Source organism: Lampetra fluviatilis, chromosome 11 (genome assembly GCF_964198595.1).
Source record: "Lampetra fluviatilis chromosome 11, kcLamFluv1.1, whole genome shotgun sequence".
NCBI lineage: Eukaryota > Metazoa > Chordata > Hyperoartia > Petromyzontiformes > Petromyzontidae > Lampetra > Lampetra fluviatilis.
The window spans coordinates 13,318,661-13,338,994 of record NC_136285.1 but is presented as its reverse complement, the minus strand read 5'-3'; the positions used below and the strand labels follow the sequence as shown (position 1 = coordinate 13,338,994).

The window sequence follows — 20,334 nt, the reverse complement described above, 5'->3', positions numbered from 1 at the left end:
GCCACATGGCCGGCCTGCTCTAGACCAATTTCTCGACCATATCAATTCCATACACCCAGCCATCAGATTCACCATGGAAGTCGAAAATGATGGCAAGCTACCCTTTTTGGATGTCCTAATCAAAAGGAGACCTGATGGTTCAATGAGCCACTCTGTCTACAGGAAAGCCACCCACACGGATGCTTATCTAAAACCGGATTCCCACCACCATCCATCCCAGAAGAATTCCCTCATCAAGACTCTATATCATAGAGCCCAATGCATCTCCGACCATGAACACATTTCCAGTGAACTCAAACACGTACGCCAAGCTCTTAAGGCTAATGGTTACTCCGACTACACAATCCGCAAAGCCATCACTCCAACCACCAAGAAGGATCCTGTTGAGGAGCCTTTCAAGACCATCACCTTACCCTACATTGCTGGGGTCACAAAAAAGATCTCCAAAATCCTGATTAAACACAAGATCCAGGTCCGATTCAACACAGTACATAAAATCCGTGATCTGGTACCGTCTGTAAAAGATGTGGTTCCAGACATACAGTACCCTGGTGTCTACAAACTAAGTTGCCTCTGTGGTAGCAGTTACATTGGGGAAACCAAACGACATGTCTCGGACCGCATCCGTGAACATAAAGCTGACCTGAAACACTGTAGGACAAACACCTCAGCCGTGGCAGATCACTGTTACAACTCAGTGGGCTCACATGACATTGACTTCTCCAAGACAGAGGTTCTCTGCAAGCCATCTGGCTATCATGAGAGATTCGTACATGAGGCGATCCACATTTACAAACACAGAGACAATTTTAACCGAGAAGATGGATTCTGGCTTAGCAATCACTGGAAGGACGTAATAAACCATTTTGATACACATTAGGGTGGGTAGAATAATACATAGTGTTATATTAAAAATGTATAAGGTATAGGGTGGTTTATAGCAATACAGTATGTAATTTAATGTTGGTTTTGCCTATGGAAGTATATAGTACGGTATAGACGCGTGTGATGTAAGAGAATAAAGTTTAGATGGAAGCATATTATATAATTTTTTACAACGTAGAATTTTTCATGTATTACTTACTGTTAGTAACTCAGCTTATTGTAGAGTATAGTAAGTTTACTGATGATGCTATGTAGTTTATACTTTAGTTTGTCATGCAGTTTATACTGTAGTTTTTTACGTGGTTGTTTAGTAACTACAGCTACATACTATTAACATTCCTTTCCTTTGTTAATGCTCCCCCCCTTTCCCCCCCCCCCCTTGATGCTGCTAATCCTGCATAATGCACGGGCATAGTATTGATTTGGAACCCCCCCCGCCCACCTCCTACGCATTTTCCATATGCTGAATTCCTCTTGATATGCAAATTATTTTGTTTAGGCGCTCTTCTTCCCACCTCCCCCCCCTCTAACCCAGCTTAAATATACGCTCCAAGCTTGGGGTGTTTCATTCTTCGCCTGAGGATGGCTGCTTGCGTTGTGGCCGAAACGTCGTGAGAATTGTTTTATTATGTTTTATTTTTATTATTTTATTACTTCCCTTCTACGTGACTTTACCGAAAGAACCAAGAAGATATGTCGCTCTTGTTTCAGAAGCGACCTGGCTCTCACAAATGATAGCTCGACGGAGTGGCTTATCACGTGGACATTTATAGCAGCCAAATATTCTAAACGTGTGATGTTGATTCTAAATGTGGAGAAAAATCCACGCCACCACGGGGAGAGAGAGACAGGTAAACTCCAAATATACAGCAGGCGTCAGGATCGAACCCACGACCTCCTGTAACCAGGCGAGGTAGGTAACATCTCGTCACCGTGGCGCCAAGGAATTAACTAAACAGTAAAACCTTGCCCAACGCGGCATTTGTTGAGGAACGCAACCCCTACGTTCGGTGAGGTCTACCTGGACAAGAGCTCCCCCCCCCCCGCCAAACCCCACCACCACCACCACCCCAACCCCTCCGCAAACTGAAACAGCCCTTGATCCCCTTGTAAATATTAATCCGGCCCAGGCAGGAGTATCCCTGTTACACGTGTTGTTGGCAGTGCCGGGTTAAGCTAGTGCGGGGCCTGTAGCACATGTTATAAAGGGGCCCGAAATAAAACAAACACGTAAATATTAAAACACACATTTGTTTACTTGCATAGTAAAGTAATTGTATTTTTTCGTTTGCTATACAGCCAGATAATACGACAAATCGCTAACCTTAAACACCCGGTCGTTCATAACAGTTGAAGGCGGTATAGTACTATAGTAATAGAGCAAGTGCAGAATCACTGAACCGGAATTGATGGCTTGAAAGCATTTAGCGCGGGGCCCTTGAAAGTGCGAGGCCCGTAGCTACTACATATGTAGCTACTTTTGCTACTAGGATAATCCGGTACTGGTTGTTGGCCTTTGTGCTGCAAGACACAAACACGCGCACACACTCACACTTGTACGCACGTATGTAAACTTGCACATATCCGCACGCTTAACATGTACAGGACGGAACTGCAAGCGATCACATTGCACGTGTGCACACGAGTACATATACTTTACACACGTGAACACAAGTACTGTACATGTAGCTATACAAACGAGTATACACGAGTGGATTTGCTACATGCGTACACACAAGTACATGTAGTTAAACACGTGCACACAACTTTAAAAGCGCACGCACGTGCACACACGCAGATAACAACCGCGCTTGTACCAGGCTAGGTGCACTTTGAGGCCACGCGAAGTGTCGAACACTCGCTGGCAGGTCACGGAACAGACGCGGGTGCCATGGGTTGAATGAGATGACAAAGACACTCACACACACGCAGATATATAAAGTCTACATATAGACTTAATAACACACATGGCACACACGTTGACAACAGTGCACCTACATACCTGTACCGACACGTGCATGGCGCGTGTACACCAACGTATTCACACGGCTCGCGTTACACACAGCACACAATCCCGAACGTATTCACACGCGCAAGTCGAAAATGTTCTCTTCATCACCTCGAGGGTCTAATTTGGCCATACGATTGAAACGGAATAATAACAAGCGTACATGCCATCACTCAGTAACAATAAATGTTGTATTGATGATGATGATGATGGCGTTTAGCTAAACAGAACTGCTCATTACAATGACAGGGGTGGTGGTGCAGTGGTGAGCGCGCTGCTGCGATGAAGCCACAAAAGTGGATATTAATTCTAGATTTGAAGCTTTCGTGACTGCAAGGATTCATACTCTTAGTTCTTTCGGTAAAGTCACGTAGGTAAAAAATGCAATTAAAATTAATAAAAATAAAATAAAAATCACGACGTTTCGGAGGCAACACAAGTCTCCGTCATCAGGTGGGACCGTCACAGCCAGATTTGCTGCAGCACTTGATGCTTGTGTTGCCTCCGAAACGTCGTGATTTTTATTTTATTTTTTATTAATTTTAATTTCATTTTTACCTACGTGACTTTACCGAAAGAACTAAGAGCACAAAAGTGGAGATCGAATCCCGGCCACGTCTTAACATCAGTGTCCGAACCACCCCCCCCTCTCTACCCCTCCCTCCACCCACATTGTTGTACTGTACTTATGTGCCCCGTATGCTCTCAGCCTTCGCCAACCCACATTGATGACCAGCGCGGTGAAGTATGGCAAATAACAACAACGCTCCCGCGTGTGGAGAGAGACCTTCAATCAGCTGGTGGGAACAAGTGGAATGGCTGGAATGTATTTATTTGAATTACAATGTCACCCCTTACATGCTGTCCTGAAGGGCCACTGAGAATGAATGTGGTAAAAGTATGCGGGCGGCGGGGGGGAGACATCACAAAAGATCTGATTGCATTTGCCTGGGTGTTGAGCATGCCTGAGAAGGCCCCCTGTTACGAGCGCAGTGAAATTTCAGTGAAATACAAGAGATTGGCATATTCTCTGGATAAGATGCGCTTCCCTCAATCCCACCATCCCCTCCTCTCTCCCCAGACGTGTATTTTAAAGTCGAATTTTGGAGGAGTGTCTTATAATCCGGCAGCTGTGTATATGGTGTGTGCGAGAGAGAGAGAGACCTCTTTTCGGGTGCGTCTTAATTTCCGGAGCGTCTTAATATTCTGGAGAATATGGTCCATTCTCAGCCGGGCGATTTTATTTTATAAGGGAGCCAATGTCATGAGCTGGATATTTAAAACGAAAAAAAAAAACGATGACACGTATCGGTTTTGAGGATGCAATGTGGTGTGTGTGTGTACTGTAGTTGTATCTTCCAGATGAAAACACAAAAATATGCTGATATATATTCTTTAGATGACTGCAATATTTTTACAAACAGACAACAAAGTCACAATCTCCTCTCACTAGTTTTGTACGGAGTGCTGTGGATCGTTCCGCCTTGGGCGCGTGCGAGACTGCGTGCATTCGGAAATTCGGACAACGCGTTGACAATGTGGTCAAGGAACAACGTCGCGATTTAACCCCAACACGCCCTGACCGCAAACGCACTGCCGCATACGGCAGGACCATTTGTACCTTTCAAGATATTTCTCGGTGTATAATTTATATTTTGTGTGTGCACATGCGTACGTGCGTGGATGCGCGTGGTACAGTCCTATGGAGTGGTGTGGCATGCACATTTGTTTTGTGAATTATGGTTTCCCGTTTAAATATCTCCAACCCCCCCGCGCCCCCCGTATAATCTCTGTTGGGTTGTTTTCGTGACTGTCGCCTATTAAGTGTGGACTGTGGTACAAAGTGCACATCGGTATACGATGACAGAGCGAACTCTCCCTCTGTCCACGTGACGTTATTAAAAGCACGCCTTACTGATATCGAAGTCTGTGCGTGGATGTACACGTGTGTGTGTGTGCACATGACACGTTTGTCGTACGTGCGGGGCACGCGTGATGGGGAGCGGTGGCGCAGTGGTTAGGCGCGCTGCGCTGCGAACCCGGCGACCATTCCCGCTCACGATCAATTATAATAACCGCAGCGAATAAGAATGATAATCGTTCCTGAGCCTCCTCCCCTAGGTCGACTCAGCCTTAAATGTGTACATGGTACGGTGTGTAAAACATCAGCACTGGGGATACAAAGGGGGTCGGGCGTGGTGTTGGCCACCCACCCTCCCGTGTGCCTTCCCTGCGGTTGCGAACAGCACCTGACCCAACAGTCTGTCAAAGGCTATACGGGGGATTTTTGCCTTTGTGTCGATGAAGCGATGGTGTAGTGGTGATCACACCGAACTCGTGACCCGGCCGACGGAGTAAGATAGCGGCCAGCACCAACATCAGTGACGAGTTCTGTCTACACCGGTGATCGGTCTCCCCCTAGGTTGACTCAGCCTTAAATGAGTACCTGCTCCGGCGTGTACAGAGCGACACCGGGGAGATGAAGCGAACAGCACTCCCCCCCCCCCATAGTCTGTATGACTTGGTGTTAGTGTGTACGGCCATCCATACTAAAGAGGCAGTATTACATCTCACACCGTGACCCCGGGGCCCGAGGCGGTCACCCCCTATTCGCCATACCCTATGGACGGCCCTGATATTCACACCGTTAAATCACCGTTAATTCTTATATGAATTCTTATATAGATGAATTGACGGCACTTAAATAATGTTGGTTGATTGATTAACCGTCATTACTGCTAATATAATAAACATCATCATCGCCAGCAGGATAAAAAACAAACATCATCATGGTTATAGGTCACTATAACGCAACCATGATGATGTTTTTTTTTTCACCATGAGTACAACACCCGCAATGTTGGAACTCTCCTGCGAAATACCGTGTAAGATTCGCAAAAAGTTTTGACCACGCGTTGAACGCACACTGAAGTTCTGAGAACAATAAAGACATGCGGTTATGGGACGAGCGATACAAATCTGGGTCAAGACGTTTTGACAACCAAGCGCTATGTTCAATCACGTGGATACGTGTAACTCTGAGTCAATGGTTCATGTCCCAGCCAACGGCTGACACACCACCATCATTAAGGGGAAATAAGCACTCCTATGCAATGCTTAAACCACGTTGGTGAGGCTGACATGAAGGCGCTGTTTCTCGGATTAAACAAACAAAAAAGCCCGCAGTAGTTTCACATTCCGTTGGCAGTGCCGCTGTGCAAATTCGCAAACGAGTACATTTGTTGAACATTTAAATATTCAACAAATTTGTACAAAATGACCTCCTCTTGCGAAGGGCGACAACGGGGGGGGGGGGGGGATGGGTCTGTCTTTTATTTTTTTTAAATCTAAACGTGCGTTGTTCAGCGAAGCGGCGGCAGCAGCGTTAGTCGGGGGCGGTCGGTGGAGTCAGAACCGCGAACATCGACAAGGAACGGCGAATGGGCCGTGCGTGACCGCGGATCTTGAGACCGGACACGAGCAGAAGCCCGGTGGGTTGGGATCTGCGTCTTACTTTCCTGAGGATCTTACAAATTCGTCGAATGCGGTACAAAGTTGTACACGAGCAAAAACAATAGTGGTAGAGAGAGAAAGAGTTTGGCAAGCGCAGTGGAAACTGGTACGATTCTCAGAAATGTCGCCGCTGCGCTAATCTCGGAAAATAACGGCGGACGTGAGCGGGGTTGGGGGCAAACTTTTGATTCAGCTCCTAATCCCAATCAAAAGACTTGATACAATGTGCATTTGTCGATCGTCCGTGCAGATCGCAGGGCGCCGTACAGAAACAGTGGGCTCGCTCATTTTGACTGAGTAAAGGTTGACTGAGGAATCTTGATTTGAAGCTTTCGTGACTGCAGGAATCCACACTCTTTGGTTCTGTCGGTGAAGTTACGTAGGTAGAAAACTAATAATAGATCACGACGTTTCGATCGCCACACAAGCAACCATCTTCAGGTGGGAGGACTTTCTCAACAAGGGTTTGTGGTTAGCTGTGGAGGGGAGTAGAGTGAGATGAGAGGGGAGAGGCAGGAGAGTGCGTGGAGGGGAGTGGGATGAGAGGGAGAGGCAGGAGAGAGTGTAGAGGGGAGTGGAGTGAGATGAGAGGGGAGGGGTAGGAGAGTGTGTGGAGGGGAGTAGAGTGAGATGAGAGGGGAGAGGTAGGAGAATGCGTGGAGGGGAGTAGAGTGAGATGAGAGGGGAGAGGTAGGCGAGTGCGTGGAGGGGAGTAGAGTGAGATGAGAGGGGAGAGGTAGGAGAGTGCGTGGAGGGGAGTGGAGTGAGATGAGAGGGGAGAGGCAAGAGAGTGCGTGGAGGGGAGTAGAGTGAGATGAGAGGGAGAGGTAGGAGAGTGTGTGGAGGAGAGTAGAGTGAGATGAGAGGGGAGAGGTAGGAGAGTGCGTGGAGGGGAGTAGAGTGAGATGAGAGGGGAGAGGTAGGAGAGTGCGTGGAGGGGAGTAGAGTGAGATGAGAGGGGAGAGGTAGGAGAGTGCGTGGAGGGGAGTAGAGTGAGATGAGAGGGGAGAGGTAGGAGAGTGCGTGGAGGGGAGTGGAGTGAGATGAGAGGGGAGAGGCAAGAGAGTGCGTGGAGGGGAGTAGAGTGAGATGAGAGGGAGAGGTAGGAGAGTGTGTGGAGGAGAGTAGAGTGAGATGAGAGGGGAGAGGTAGGAGAGTGCGTGGAGGGGAGTAGAGTGAGATGAGAGGGGAGAGGTAGGAGAGTGCGTGGAGGGGAGTAGAGTGAGATGAGAGGGGAGAGGTAGGAGAGTGCGTGGAGGGGAGTAGAGTGAGATGAGAGGGGAGAGGTAGGAGAGTGCGTGGAGGGGAGTAGAGTGAGATGAGAGGGGAGAGGTAGGAGAGTGCGTGGAGGGGAGTAGAGTGAGATGAGAGGGGAGAGGTAGGAGAGTGCGTGGAGGGGAGTAGAGTGAGATAAGATGAAAGAGGCAGGAATTGATTCGGGCATAGCATACATCTCTGATTATATTTACAAATAAACGTTTTAAACCGTAGAAAGCAATCGGAAATAACTTTTTTTTCAGCCTGAACGGAGCAGAGTGACTGGGTGCTCAGCATCACCAGCGAGTCCGTGACGCGGTGCGGGGGAGGATGCTGCCCCCCCCCTGCGCCCCGCCCCCCCCCCCCGTGACGTCACGCCGAGCCCTTCGCTTGCGCGGAAGTGTCGTCTCGACCACCTTCTTGTTATCGTTCAGCTTTCGGTTCTTCTTTTAATCCGAGCGTTCACTGCTTAACCGATGGTTGCACGGCTATAAAAGAGGTGGGTAGTTTGCCTCCCCATCACCATCACCACCATCATCATCACCACCATCACCACTACCACCATCATCACCAACCATCATCATCAACCACCACCATCATCACCATCATCATCATCACCACCACCATCACCACTACCACCATCATCACCACCACCATCATCATCACCACTACCATCTTCACCACCACCATCATCACCACCATCATCACCATCACCACCACCATCACCATCACCACAACCATCATCATCACCATCACCTCCACCACCATCACCTCCACCACCACCATCATCATCATCACCACCATCACCACCACCACCATCACCACCTCCACCATCATCACCACCACCATCACCTCCATCACCACCACCATCATCATCACGGCCATCTCCATCCATTCACCAATCCACGACTCTGTTGTGCCCGTCCCGTGGTCGTTTCTACCCCTCCAGGTCGGCTCCGCCTTCACTGGCTGCCGGCTGCGGCGTGAGCCAAACACAAACATCGCCACGAGGGAGACGAAGGCCATCCCGTGACGGTCTCCGCAGGTCCTCCTCTCACGGCACTTGGAACCACAAGTCGGTGAAGGCTATACGGGGGTAGGGGGACCTTTGTCTTTGTAGTTCACCATTGTTCGCTGCTTGCCAGGGAGACGGGCTGCTGGATTCAGCCATCATCACCAACGCCACCAACTTCATATCACTTACGTCATCATCAAGATCACTAACATCATCAGCAGCAGCATCACTGCCATCGTCATCAGAAACATCACGATCACTACCATCATCATCAGGAACATCACTAACATCATCATCACTACCATCAACAGGAACATCATTACCAACATCATCACTACCATCATCATCACTACCATCATCAGGAACATCACTACCATCATCATCATCAAGAACATCACTACCATCATCAGAAACATCACTACCATCATCATCAAGAACATCACTACCATCAGGAACATCACTACCATCATCATCAAGAACATCACTACCATCATCACTACCATCATCAAGAACATCACTATCATCATCAAGAACATCACTACCACCATCATCACTACCACCATCACCACCATCATCACTACCACCATCACCACCATCATCACTATCACCATCATCACTACCACCACCATCATCATCGCTGTAACAACCTAAACAAAGCCATGGCCTAGTACAGTGCTGCTGGCTGTAAACACGTGCGCGCACTGTACCGCGAGTCTCTGCACTGCGACCCCACACGCAAGACGAGCTCACCGTCGTGGTGAAGTATGGTCAAATCGCACCCACCCCCATGACCGACCCGGCTTAGGGGGAGGCCTTAATCCAGCAGTGGATAGAGAAAGTGACCCTTGTACCCACACCACAGCACGTCACGCAACGCGCGTAGACTGCACGACGCACAGAACACGACTTTAGTTTAACACGCAGCGAGATTTCACGACCAATATCCATAATTCGTGAGGTTTGTCACGTAAACACAACGTTACTATTTTTGGTTCTTTCGGTAAAGTCACGTAGAAGGGAAATAATAAAAATATAAAACAATAAAAATTATCACGACGTTTCGACTGCAACACAAGCAATCATCATCAGGCGTGAAATCCACAGCTGTCATCAGATGTGAAATCCACAGCAGTGGAACATTACTACCATCATCATCAGGAACATCACTATCATCACTACCGTCATCATCAGCAACATCACTACCATCATCCTGGATTTCACAGCTGATGATGATTGCTTGTGTTGCAGTCGAAACGTCGTGAGAATTTTAATTGTTTTATATTTATATTATTTTATTATTTCCCTTCTACGTGACTTTACCGAAAGAACCAAGCATATGAATCCCTGCAGTCACGAAAGCTTTACATCAAAAACACAACGTTACTAGTACAGCAACATCTAACGTCACAAACCGTACTAATTGGCTGTGTCGGGTGGTGGCGGGTTTAACGACACACACATTTGCTCGATCTAACCCCCCCCCCCAAATAAACAGCGCTGTCTTATGGAGAACACAAGTTGTTTACTATTTGTCTACAAGTTCATCGCACAATAATTGTAACGAGGTGGATCGATTAGTTAAGTCGATGAATCAGTCGATGTTGAAGTCGACGACAGAGCCTTTCACTTTGTGGGCTGTCACTCGGCCCTTTTAACAACGCGCTAAAGGTGGGAACCCCCCCCCCCCCACAAATCGATGGCCGTGGTGATGCAGCTTGTGATGTTGATGACGTCACCCTCCTCCACATCCTCTTACTTCCCGTCCAGCGGCACATGTGAGAATTAAGAGACGACACCTCTTTTGAGTTATCCAATTTGTCGAGCGATCGACAAACGGATAATTAATCGGTAGTCATCGATTACGTTCGTAATCGAAACTCGCCAAGGCTGGAGTATTCGGCTGTATTGGGTAGCTTGCCTACCTCAGAAGCAGGCAACCCGGGTTCAGATCCCTTGCAGTTCACTTCTGAAAGGACAAGCCATTGATTGTGGCCTTGCAACCCAAACTATATTCGAAAACTCCATCAACGGAGGCGAAGGAATGTCAAAAAAACCTCACCGACTCTCTCGTCTGAAGCCCGCTCGTCATGGCTGGCAGACCTTGACATTTGGCATTAAGCTTCACGGACATATTGGCGCTCGTGTGCAAGAATAGAATAATAATAAAATGGGCAAACTTTCAAAACTCGCTCTCCGAGCCTCAATAATTGAACAGCGTTGCAAATCACTGGTGGCTTGAGTTAGCCGCGGTTCCACGCTGAGCAGAGATGTCCCGTGCCAGGCGGTGCCAGTTTAAAATCACGACTGCAGCGGTGGATTTGGCGTTCCAGAATTACTTTTTCAGTGGTTTCAATTGTGTTGTTCTGCCATTCTTTAGTATCGCATGTTATATATTTATATGTTTGCGAGTTTAAAAATAAACGTTAATATCCAGGAGGCGACCCGCGACGCTTTCGCAGTCGGGGGGCCGATGATCGCGATTTGTTTTCCAATCGGCTAATTTCCAAGTGATTGTTTTTCTTTGGAAAAGTTTAGGACCGTGACTTTGGCACACAGTGGGCCTACTCTTCTTCTAATGATGTCACGGGATCTCGGAACGTTTAAAATACACTGGAGATGGCAGTGTACCTCATAGCTCAACTACCGCAACTTATTAACCAGGGTGCCCTGCGGAATTTGAACCGCAAACACATCTCTTGCAGCACGCGCTCCCGGCTCTGCTAGTCGCACAAAATAAAAACAACGTAGCACTCCCCAAACGAGATAAACGTCGCCCTTCATGGGAACAACAGGGAGGCCGTCCCCACCCCTCCCGCCCGCCTCTAAATTCGCCTCGTCACTCGAGGACTTCACCGTACCCACGCGCAGGCTCGCGGCCGCCCATGGACCAGCGGCACAAGCTGACGCTGCGGCGGCTGCGCACGCAGCTGGCAACGGATATGTGCGCCGAGTCGGCGAGCCAGTACCTGTACCAGGAGGGCATCATCTCGGCGCAGCAGCTGGAGGAGGTCCTGGCGGAGCGCGGCTCCCGGCGGCGTGCCTACCGCCTGCTGGACGAGCTGCCGCGGCGCGGGCCGCGCGCCTTCGCGGCGCTGTGCGAGACGCTGGGCAAAGAGTCCCCGTGGCTGCTGGAGCGCATCACGCGCGAGGAGAGCGCCGTCGGTCAGGAGGAGGCCGCGCGGGGCGACCCCCTCGACGGTGATTTCGCTCTGGCGCGGAAGAACGCGCGAGCCGGCGCAGGTTGCGGGCACTGGCGGCGGGGGACCTGTGTGCGGCCCCCGCGAGCTGATCTCACGGGACCCACAACTTCAAGTTTAAATTTTGTATTGTTATTATTGAACAAAAGCCCGGTACAAAGCACGAGTGATGGCGGGGGTAGAGGTATAGCAATCTGTTTTACCCATCCTGGCAATAAAACAGGTGTTGAGGTGTTAAGGTCCCATGTTGTAGCTGCTCACCCCGGGCTATAAATGCCCTGATGGTGGCGTTGTCTCTGTGCTGTTCGCCTTTTGGGGTTCTCTGGTCAAACTCTGTTTGAGACTAGGCTCAAAAGAAAGCTGTCTCTGTTGTGGACCAATCAGTTTCAAAGACAATGCATATATTATCAGAGCGTGTTTTTCTTTGCATGTTCACCACAAGTACTGTGTGTGGTTAATGCAGACAGCATTCCTTGAAAAAAGGATTCTGTTTGGCGTTTTAACATCTTAACACCTGTTTTATTGCTATGAAGGGTAAAACCTCATTGTTTATATTTTGATACTGCCAAGAAAGGTCCCATATTTGGGGGTAGAGGTAATCCACGGACGTCAGTCCCGAGGTAAGGGGACAGTCACGGGCGACTGGGATCCCCTACTCACGGAGGAGGCAACGACCGGGAACGTGGTGTATTTAGAGGAGGGGAAGGAGATGGGAGTGAGGAGGGGAACTCACAACTTAATTTTAAATAGCCTCACGGACTGTACCACCTCTTGCGAATTGAGTGTGTGTGTGTGTGATACATGGACCGGATAAGGGCCGGCCATTTCATAAGCCCACAGACCGAATGCAGCCCGCGGCATTACTATGAAGCGGCGCATTGACGATATCTGTTTGTCACCGCAAGCATGGTAGCCGCACTAATCGGGTACTGGAGGGGTATTTACTTGACCTCGCAGCAGAGTTTCTAGATTCAGCATTTTTGTTCCCCACGTTAATGTGCGGTTGCCCCCTAAAGTCATTTGAAAGTCCTCTACGGCGCTTGGCGAGGAACAGGTTCCCCACCTCTGCCCATACGTAGTCGCACACAAAGACAGAGGTGTCACGTACTCGCACGGACACCTAACGTTGCATGCAAGCGCGCATGCACGCACGTACAACGTTGTGTGCTTACACAGACCGACTACACTCGGGGCTGTCGCCTCGTCTCACCTGGCACTCGATGAAATATTGCGTTTAGGAGGCTTTCACAAGTGCGCACGTGCACACACATATATAAAAAGACAATGATCCCCCATACATCCTTAACAGACTGTAGGGGCAACTGCCGTTAGCGAGCACCTATGAAGGCCGGAACGGCACACGAGGCGGTGGGTGGCCAACACCACGCCCGGCCGCCTTTGTCTCCCTAGTGGCAATGTTTACACACCGCACCAGATCCTCGTTTGAGGCTGAGTCGACCTATGGGAGGCCCAGGACTAGTTCAGATAATCGTCACCTGGTGTTGGCCGTGAGCGAGAATCGATCTTGGGTCGCCGGGTTAGTAGCGCAGCGCGCTAACCGCTACACGACCGCACACACGCGTAGACCTACACACATACACGCCCTTGCACGTACGCATGCATACGAAGAACAACACCGAGACCATAGACGCGTACGAGTACCGAGGCTTTTGTTTTTTTATTTTCTAGTTAATGTTGTGTACAAGGGCATAGATGCATCTGCACACATTTTGTGTTCTTTTATGACGGCGGTGGCTCTTGTGAAAGCAGGCAGGTGGCACGGCATTGCTAATACCATGGCCAAGCCCTGAGTCAGCACCGCTGGAATCCTGGGATCAACTTTTTGCAGCCACCCATGATTAAACCGGGTGTTTTTTTTTTCGTGTAGCGATTTTTAATGAGCTTAGCCCTGGTCACCAATGACCGCACAAAAAAAAAAACCCCCCAGCCAGCATCCCATTAAATTTTGGGTTTTCACTTCATTTGGCGTGCAGTGTTCCAGTTCTTGGAAATGAACATTTTATTTGGCTGGCCATACGATGAAACGACTATTTTGAGACGAATAACACGTGCGCTCCCAGCGTGGATAAAGAAGCCGATTGAAGTGATTTTTAAAGTACGACTGCGATGTCATCTTCGCTCCACGTGCTCGGAGCGTCAATTTGCTTCGTGGAGCCAAATGTGGGACACGCGATGCAACCCTCGGGATACTTGGGAGGGTTGCGGAACACAGCCGCCAAAAACGTGCGCAGCGGCGGCATTTTGTCGAATCTCGACCAAATCGATGACGGCGTGAAGCAGTCGATCCGATTGCCAATCCAGCTCACGCCGATTCACTCCAGTCACTCGCTCATCGGCGGTCAATTGCCCCCTCATCAAGCGGCCATCGCTGCTGCCATGGTGACCGTTCCCGGGAACTTCACTCGACGATTCCTTCACCCACGTGAAGGAGTCGGTCGACCAGACAGTGACTGTTTTTGCCTCCACCCGTACTGTATTCAACCACCACACTGCAGGTCACCACCACCACTCAACCACTCACTCACTCACTCGGCCCTCACCACACTGCAGGTCACCACCACCCACTCACTAAGCCACCACTCACCCACTCACTCACCTACTCACCACACTGCAGGTCACCACCACTCACTCAACCACTCACTCACTCAGCCCTCACCACACTGCAGGTCACCACCACCCACTCACTCACCTACTCAATACACTGCAGGTCACCACCACCCACTCACTAAGCCACCACTCACCCACTCACTCACCTACTCAATACACTGCAGGTCAAAATAACTTTTTGCTTCTTCACTCTTCCTGTTATACTTTAGGAATTCCCTCCCATCGCCTCTTCTCCGGAGCTATCTTACAATAACCATGCACAACTCAAGAAACACGTTATAAACACGTTATAACTCCCACATATTACAACTCGGATAGTGCTGCCGTTTGACGACTTTAAGCCTTTGCTCGGCGATCGTTCACGAAAAAAGTTTACCTACGAAAGCATTGTGCGTTGTGTAAGCATTTTTTAAAAATAATAATAAATTGTATCTCGCATTCAAATGTCACTCCCTCCCCTCCCCTCCCCAGGCGTGCTGGCGCGTTTCTCTCCCGAGTATTTGGACTCTCCTCCCGACGAGAAGGAGCTGAGCGACCTGGCCGCCTCGCTGGGGCCCGAGTGCGAGCACCTGGTGTCGGTGCTGGGCGTCTCGCAGGCCCGGGCCTACCGCTGCCGCGTGGCTCACCCTCACAGCGCGCACGCCCAGACGCTCGCCATGCTGCTCGCGTGGCGCCAGGGCGCCGGCAGCGCCGCCACGCGCCGGGCCCTGTGCGTCGCTCTGCAGCAAGCCGAGGTCGACCTGCACACCGTCTTCTCCCTGTCACCGTGACCCCACCCCCCCTGAAGCATTGTGACGCCCGTATAAGTTGGGACTCTCCGCTGATGACGAGACGTTAACTGCCTCGCCCGGTATACAGGAGGTCGTGGGTTCGACCCCGACCCTGACGCCTGCTGCTGTATATTTGGAGTTTTAATGTTTCTCTTCCCGTGGCCGCGTGGATTTTTCTCCGGGTCCTCCCGTTTTTCTATCGACATTTAGAATCGACGTGCGTTTTAGAGTATTTGGCTCCTGCTATACATTTCCACGTGATAAGCCACTTCGTTGAGCTATCATTTGTGGCCAGGTTGCTTCTGGAAAAAAGCTCTACAGCTCAGTGGGCCCTACCTGGTAAAATAAAATAGTGGTAGTCGAACCCTGGGATCAGTACTGTGTAGGATACAGTTTGACCCGGGGTACAAACATCTGATCTATGGGGTCAGAATTGGGCCCGGGCTTTAAATTACCACAGCGGGGCGGAAGTTCAAATATTTTATAGTGGTCTGGCCCCTGGGGTCAGAATTCTACGGGGCACGCTGTCACTTTCATACCGCGTTTGTAACGTCAGGTGAGATGGCGCAGCAGACCTTGACCAAGTGGGCAAGGCTTGCGATGCCACCCTGGCCGCCGATAAAGCATGAGGAGATGTACATTTTTTTTACGTTTGAAAATTATGTCGGGATGTTTTATAATTTTATAGGGGTCGTAGGGTTATGGCGCTTTATTAAAATGCCAACACACTGTTACTTTGAGCTTATAATGATGGTGGGATAAATGGATTAGGACTAATATTTACACTGCGTGCGAAGAATTGTGCGTGTAAGAATTGATAATTTAGGATGTATGCAAATGATGTGCAAGTGATGTGCCCTTGTTAAGTTTTTGCGAGCAGCGCAAACAGCCAAAAAAACAAACGATACAAATGGGATTGTATAATTGCAAAAAACTACTTATTCACGAATCGCAAATGCAGACAATTCACGATGTTGCCATGGTGGGTGAATCGTTGCGTGCCTACTATTTTCTGCAACAGGCATCTACTTTGTTATCACCACTGCCATGGGAACGTGGCATTTCCATCACCGGTTCAGGGACCGCCTACAAAAATAATCTCCGCCCGGCACTCATTTGATTACCGGCACGAAGCCTTTGACTCTGCGAAGCTCGAACCCATTTCTGCGAAAGCGTGGATGAATCCTCGCCTCGTCTCACGGAGCTTCGGGGCACGGAGCGCGGAGAAGCGTCCCCTGCGTTCGCCCGTTTAGCCGACGGCAACGCGCCAAGTCAAATGCGTTAGACGCCCGACTGAGCTGTGAGAACATCCCATTTCGCCCGTCAGCGTCGCCTCCTCTCTGCTCAACCCCGCTCCTCATTCCCCCCCCCCCTGCCTCACGCGCGGGGGATGAAATTATACGACTGCTGCCGCTTTTGCCGCTTCAGCCGATTAACGGGAGAATACCGCGGGCGTCTGCGGCAGCTCGGTCCTCTGGCTAGTGACTCACGCGCCCCCCCCCCCCCGGCCCCCCCCCCCCCCCCCCCCCCCCTTTCCTTGTGCTGCGATCGCAGCCGTCGTGACTACGCAAACGCCCCCCCCCTCCCCGCCAGCTGCAGATGCCTTTGCCTTTATCAGGCCCCGCTTGAGCCGGGGGCGATTTGTCTCGAGTCACGGCGGACCACACGCTCGAGCGGAAAATTAAGCGGAGCGCGTCCGAACTCCGTTAGATCCCCATCGCACGATCGACCCAAGCGTGCTCGTTATCAATTAACGATACCGCTGTAGCTGTCATCGTTAACGGCCGTTCCCGTGACGATGGAACGATGCGTTTCAGGAACGGTCTGGCGACATCTCCCAACTCGGTTTGTAACGATCTGCACCCCTCCCCCATCCCCACAATGCCCCATCACACCGTGGCTGCAGGGGTCAGATAAACCAATTCCAAGCATTTCTCAATGAGGCTTGTAACGATTTGCCCCCTCATCCTACGCCCCCTCCGTGATGTGATGAAAGCTCCACACACACAAGGCACTTATCTCTTGGCCACACCTCCCACCCAATGCCCCCCCCACCCCCCCACCGCTTACAATACCTGATAAGCACTGCTGATCACCCATCCAAATCTGAGTTGTGCTTAATCCTGCTTAGCTGTTGAGATGTGTAATATAGGATGATATGGTCGTAGATACTTCATTATTAAACTGCACTTTACCAAAGACGCAATCAAGTTCATCGAACGTGACCAAAATCATCGGTAACATTTCTAAGCGATACAAAATGCGGTTTGTCGGTCATTGCTTTCGGAAATGGGTTTGCCTACAGTGGTGAAGAATAACAATGTGGGGGCCTTGAAAACACTGGCAAACGGAGGCACGCTGTACATTGGACGATGGGTTTTCAGATTGAACATTTAAATGTTACGCCCAATTTAGGATTTTTATTCCAGACTGGTATGTTCGCATGTGCACTATGGGATGCATTTTCTCTTCTTGGGAGTCATTTAATAAAATGCCATATTAAGCCCCGAGTAAAATTTTTTTAAGATAAGCAAGACAAACATTTTCACTCAAATACTCATCACTTGGGCAAAAGCGACTTCACGCGATTACAATTCACTCGATGTTTTTAAAAAACAATTTCGTAAACAAAAACAATCGTCCGAGCGGCCGACAGCATCGCTCGCTGAGCTTTCGCGCGAGGCTCACCGCAGCTCCGCGATGCCTTTCCAGGTCGCGTCGCCGCGTGGTTGTCCGTGAACGGCGCCGCGACGTTCGGTCCGCGCGCCGGGGGGCATCCCCAGGATCGGACTGTGGGTACGAGCTCGTGACCCCCCCCCCCTCCCCCAGTATCATACAGAGCTTGTCGGTGCTACTGCCCGCCGTTTGATGTCGAAGCGACGCGCTCGCTAGCTCGCTCGCTGGCTGTGACGGGGGTTGTTTTCCGGCGAGGCAGAGCACGCAACCCTCGGCCACGCCGCTTGACGCCCGTCGGGCGAGAATCGGCCACGGCCACCGCGGGTCCCCTTCCCCGCACCGCCATCCCCCGCGGCGGACGTCGCCGTTTACGGGACGCTCACTCTCGAGACACGTTGTGCCCGCCGTCGAGAAAAGGAGCGAGTTTTAACAAACGATTTGCCCTTTTTTTCTATATCTCGGTCTCGGCGTTTACAACGGGCGCCATCCCTCATTCCCGCCCGTCCGACGGCCGCTGCAAGGAGCGGTGGCCAAGGCAAGCGGATAATAGTGGCGGAAATTACGAATCTTTTGTTGTCGCGAGATATTTTTTTTTTACAAAGGGATAAAATGTGGGTCGGTGCGCGGTTATAATCTAGCACGGTTTTCTGGCTTTGCCCAGCTTGTGATGTGGTTTAGGGTTGCCATCCTGTCCTGTTGTCCCCCTCGCCCCCCCCCCCCCCAAGACGTCCAATTAGTTGAGGCAGCTGCAGTCCTGAGAATTATTTTGAAATCTTCCCAGGGACCATGACAAGTTGACTGTTATTGTCACTCGCGTAATAATGATAATACACCGCTTAAGACGAATGCATCCATGTGAACCTCTGTCCTCTGCTGGTATTGTGAGATATTCTTATTTCTCGTGATATGTCCCTGGTTTTTTTTTGGTTCTGATCTCAAGAGTTGGCAACCCGAGCGTGCCTGGTAAATAGTCGCTCAACGTAAAGCTTCTGTGCTCGTTTCGGCCACACACCTGGCACGGGGGATGGTGGGGATCGTTAGACGTGTCGCTCCGAGTACCCCCGGACTTTTCGTGTCGGGCCTCTGCGTTGCGACTGATCCCGTGGCGTGCGGCTGTTGCGATTTCCGGTTGGACCAAACAATTTTGTACAATTTTAATAAAAACCCAAAAAAAGAAAAAACGCCTCTGCATTCAACGTGAACATTGTTGTTGCATTTTGTTTGCGCTACATTTCACACGAGCATGAGACTCGGGTGGTTGCGATAAAAAAAACAATATGTCGTATACTCTTCGAGTGACAGTGGCTTAGCCTAGGTGACATTGGTCCTGACGCAAGGTAGGAATTGGCCTTCTCTTGAGCCCCCGGCCCCCTTCCCTAACGCAGTTGCAGTGCCTGCGCACTCGGTAGCTCGGCAACTGGCGTCAGCCCGTGGGGTTTCTGTGCACAGGACACGCGCGCGTGCAGCTCTAAGGATGGTTAAGTACGGAGAAGCCGTCCCGTTTGGGAGGGGGGGCACCCTCGTGACAGACAGCGGCGGCGGGGCCGAGTGGCCCTGGCAAGAGAGCGGCGGTGCGGCTCGCGAGGCTTTAGTCAGGAAATCAATTCCTGGTTCCGAGTCAGATTTGGGACCGGCGCGGACTTCAGCTCGAGCAGACAAAATGGATCAAAGTCCTGGCGAGCGTAGACAGAGAGGGAGAGAGACCTCAGCCAGGCGGAGAGCCACGGGTGTGGAGCCCCCCTAAAGAACACCTCCAGCGGGATGGAGCCCCCCTAAAGAACACCTCCAGCGGGGTGAAGCCCCCCTAAAGAACACCTCCAGCGGTGTGGAGCCCCCCTAAAGAACACCTCCAGCGGGATGGAGCCCCCCTAAAGAACACCTCCAGTGGGGTGGAGCCCCCCTAAAGAACACCTCCAGCGGCGTGAAGCCCCCCTAAAGAACACCTCCAGCGGGATGGAGCCCCCCTAAAGAACACCTCCAGCAGTGTGGAGCCCCCCTAAAGAACACCTCCAGCGGCATGGAGCCCCCCTAAAGAACACCAGCGGCATGGAGCCCCCCTAAAGAACACCTCCAGCGGCATGGAGCCCCCCTAAAGAACACCTCCAGCGGGATGGAGCCCCCCTAAAGAACACCTCCAGCAGTGTGGAGCCCCCCTAAAGAACACCTCCAGCGGCATGGAGCCCCCCTAATGAACACCTCCAGCGCGAGGCTGCAATCCAAAGATGCCCCCCCCCGACCGTAACTCGTAGTGTGGGGGACGACGACGCAGAACAAGCGAGCAGTGCCATCACCTGTCGCTGCTCGTCGTCTCGCTGCGTTTGGCGAGCGCCGCTGCAGCTTCACTGTTGCCGCGGCATCGTGGTGCTTGCGTGCTGATTTTAATCA

The 20,334-nt window shown here is 50.8% G+C and overlaps 1 protein-coding gene across 4 annotated transcripts; it reads left to right on the top strand.

Moving 5' to 3' along the window:
• The first annotated feature begins 6,724 nt into the window (after positions 1-6,724).
• CRADD (CARD and death domain containing adaptor protein) lies at positions 6,725-16,768 on the top strand. 4 transcript variants are annotated; one of them, XM_078861043.1, is made up of 5 exons: positions 6,725-6,847; positions 7,927-8,162; positions 8,613-8,708; positions 11,547-11,876; positions 14,975-16,768. In XM_078861043.1, the coding sequence occupies exons 4-5, from the start codon at positions 11,561-11,563 to the stop codon at positions 15,271-15,273; spliced, it is 615 nt and encodes a 204-aa protein (XP_078717169.1). In that variant the 5' UTR covers positions 6,725-6,847; positions 7,927-8,162; positions 8,613-8,708; positions 11,547-11,560; the 3' UTR covers positions 15,274-16,768. The 4 variants fall into 4 exon arrangements, with proteins under 4 accessions (XP_078717169.1, XP_078717168.1, XP_078717170.1 ...); XM_078861042.1 differs by having other exon boundaries at positions 8,613-8,738; XM_078861044.1 differs by having other exon boundaries at positions 8,613-8,759; positions 11,606-11,876.
• The last annotated feature ends 3,566 nt before the right edge of the window (positions 16,769-20,334 follow it).

Bases quoted from the DNA above. Each gene is read 5' to 3' on its own strand.
- CRADD (XM_078861043.1), top strand. From the start codon at position 11,561: ATGGACCAGCGGCACAAGCTGACGCTGCGGCGGCTGCGCACGCAGCTG. The intron at 11,877-14,974 runs GTGATTTCGCTC...TCCCCTCCCCAG, and splicing joins GCGGGGCGACCCCCTCGACG to GCGTGCTGGCGCGTTTCTCT.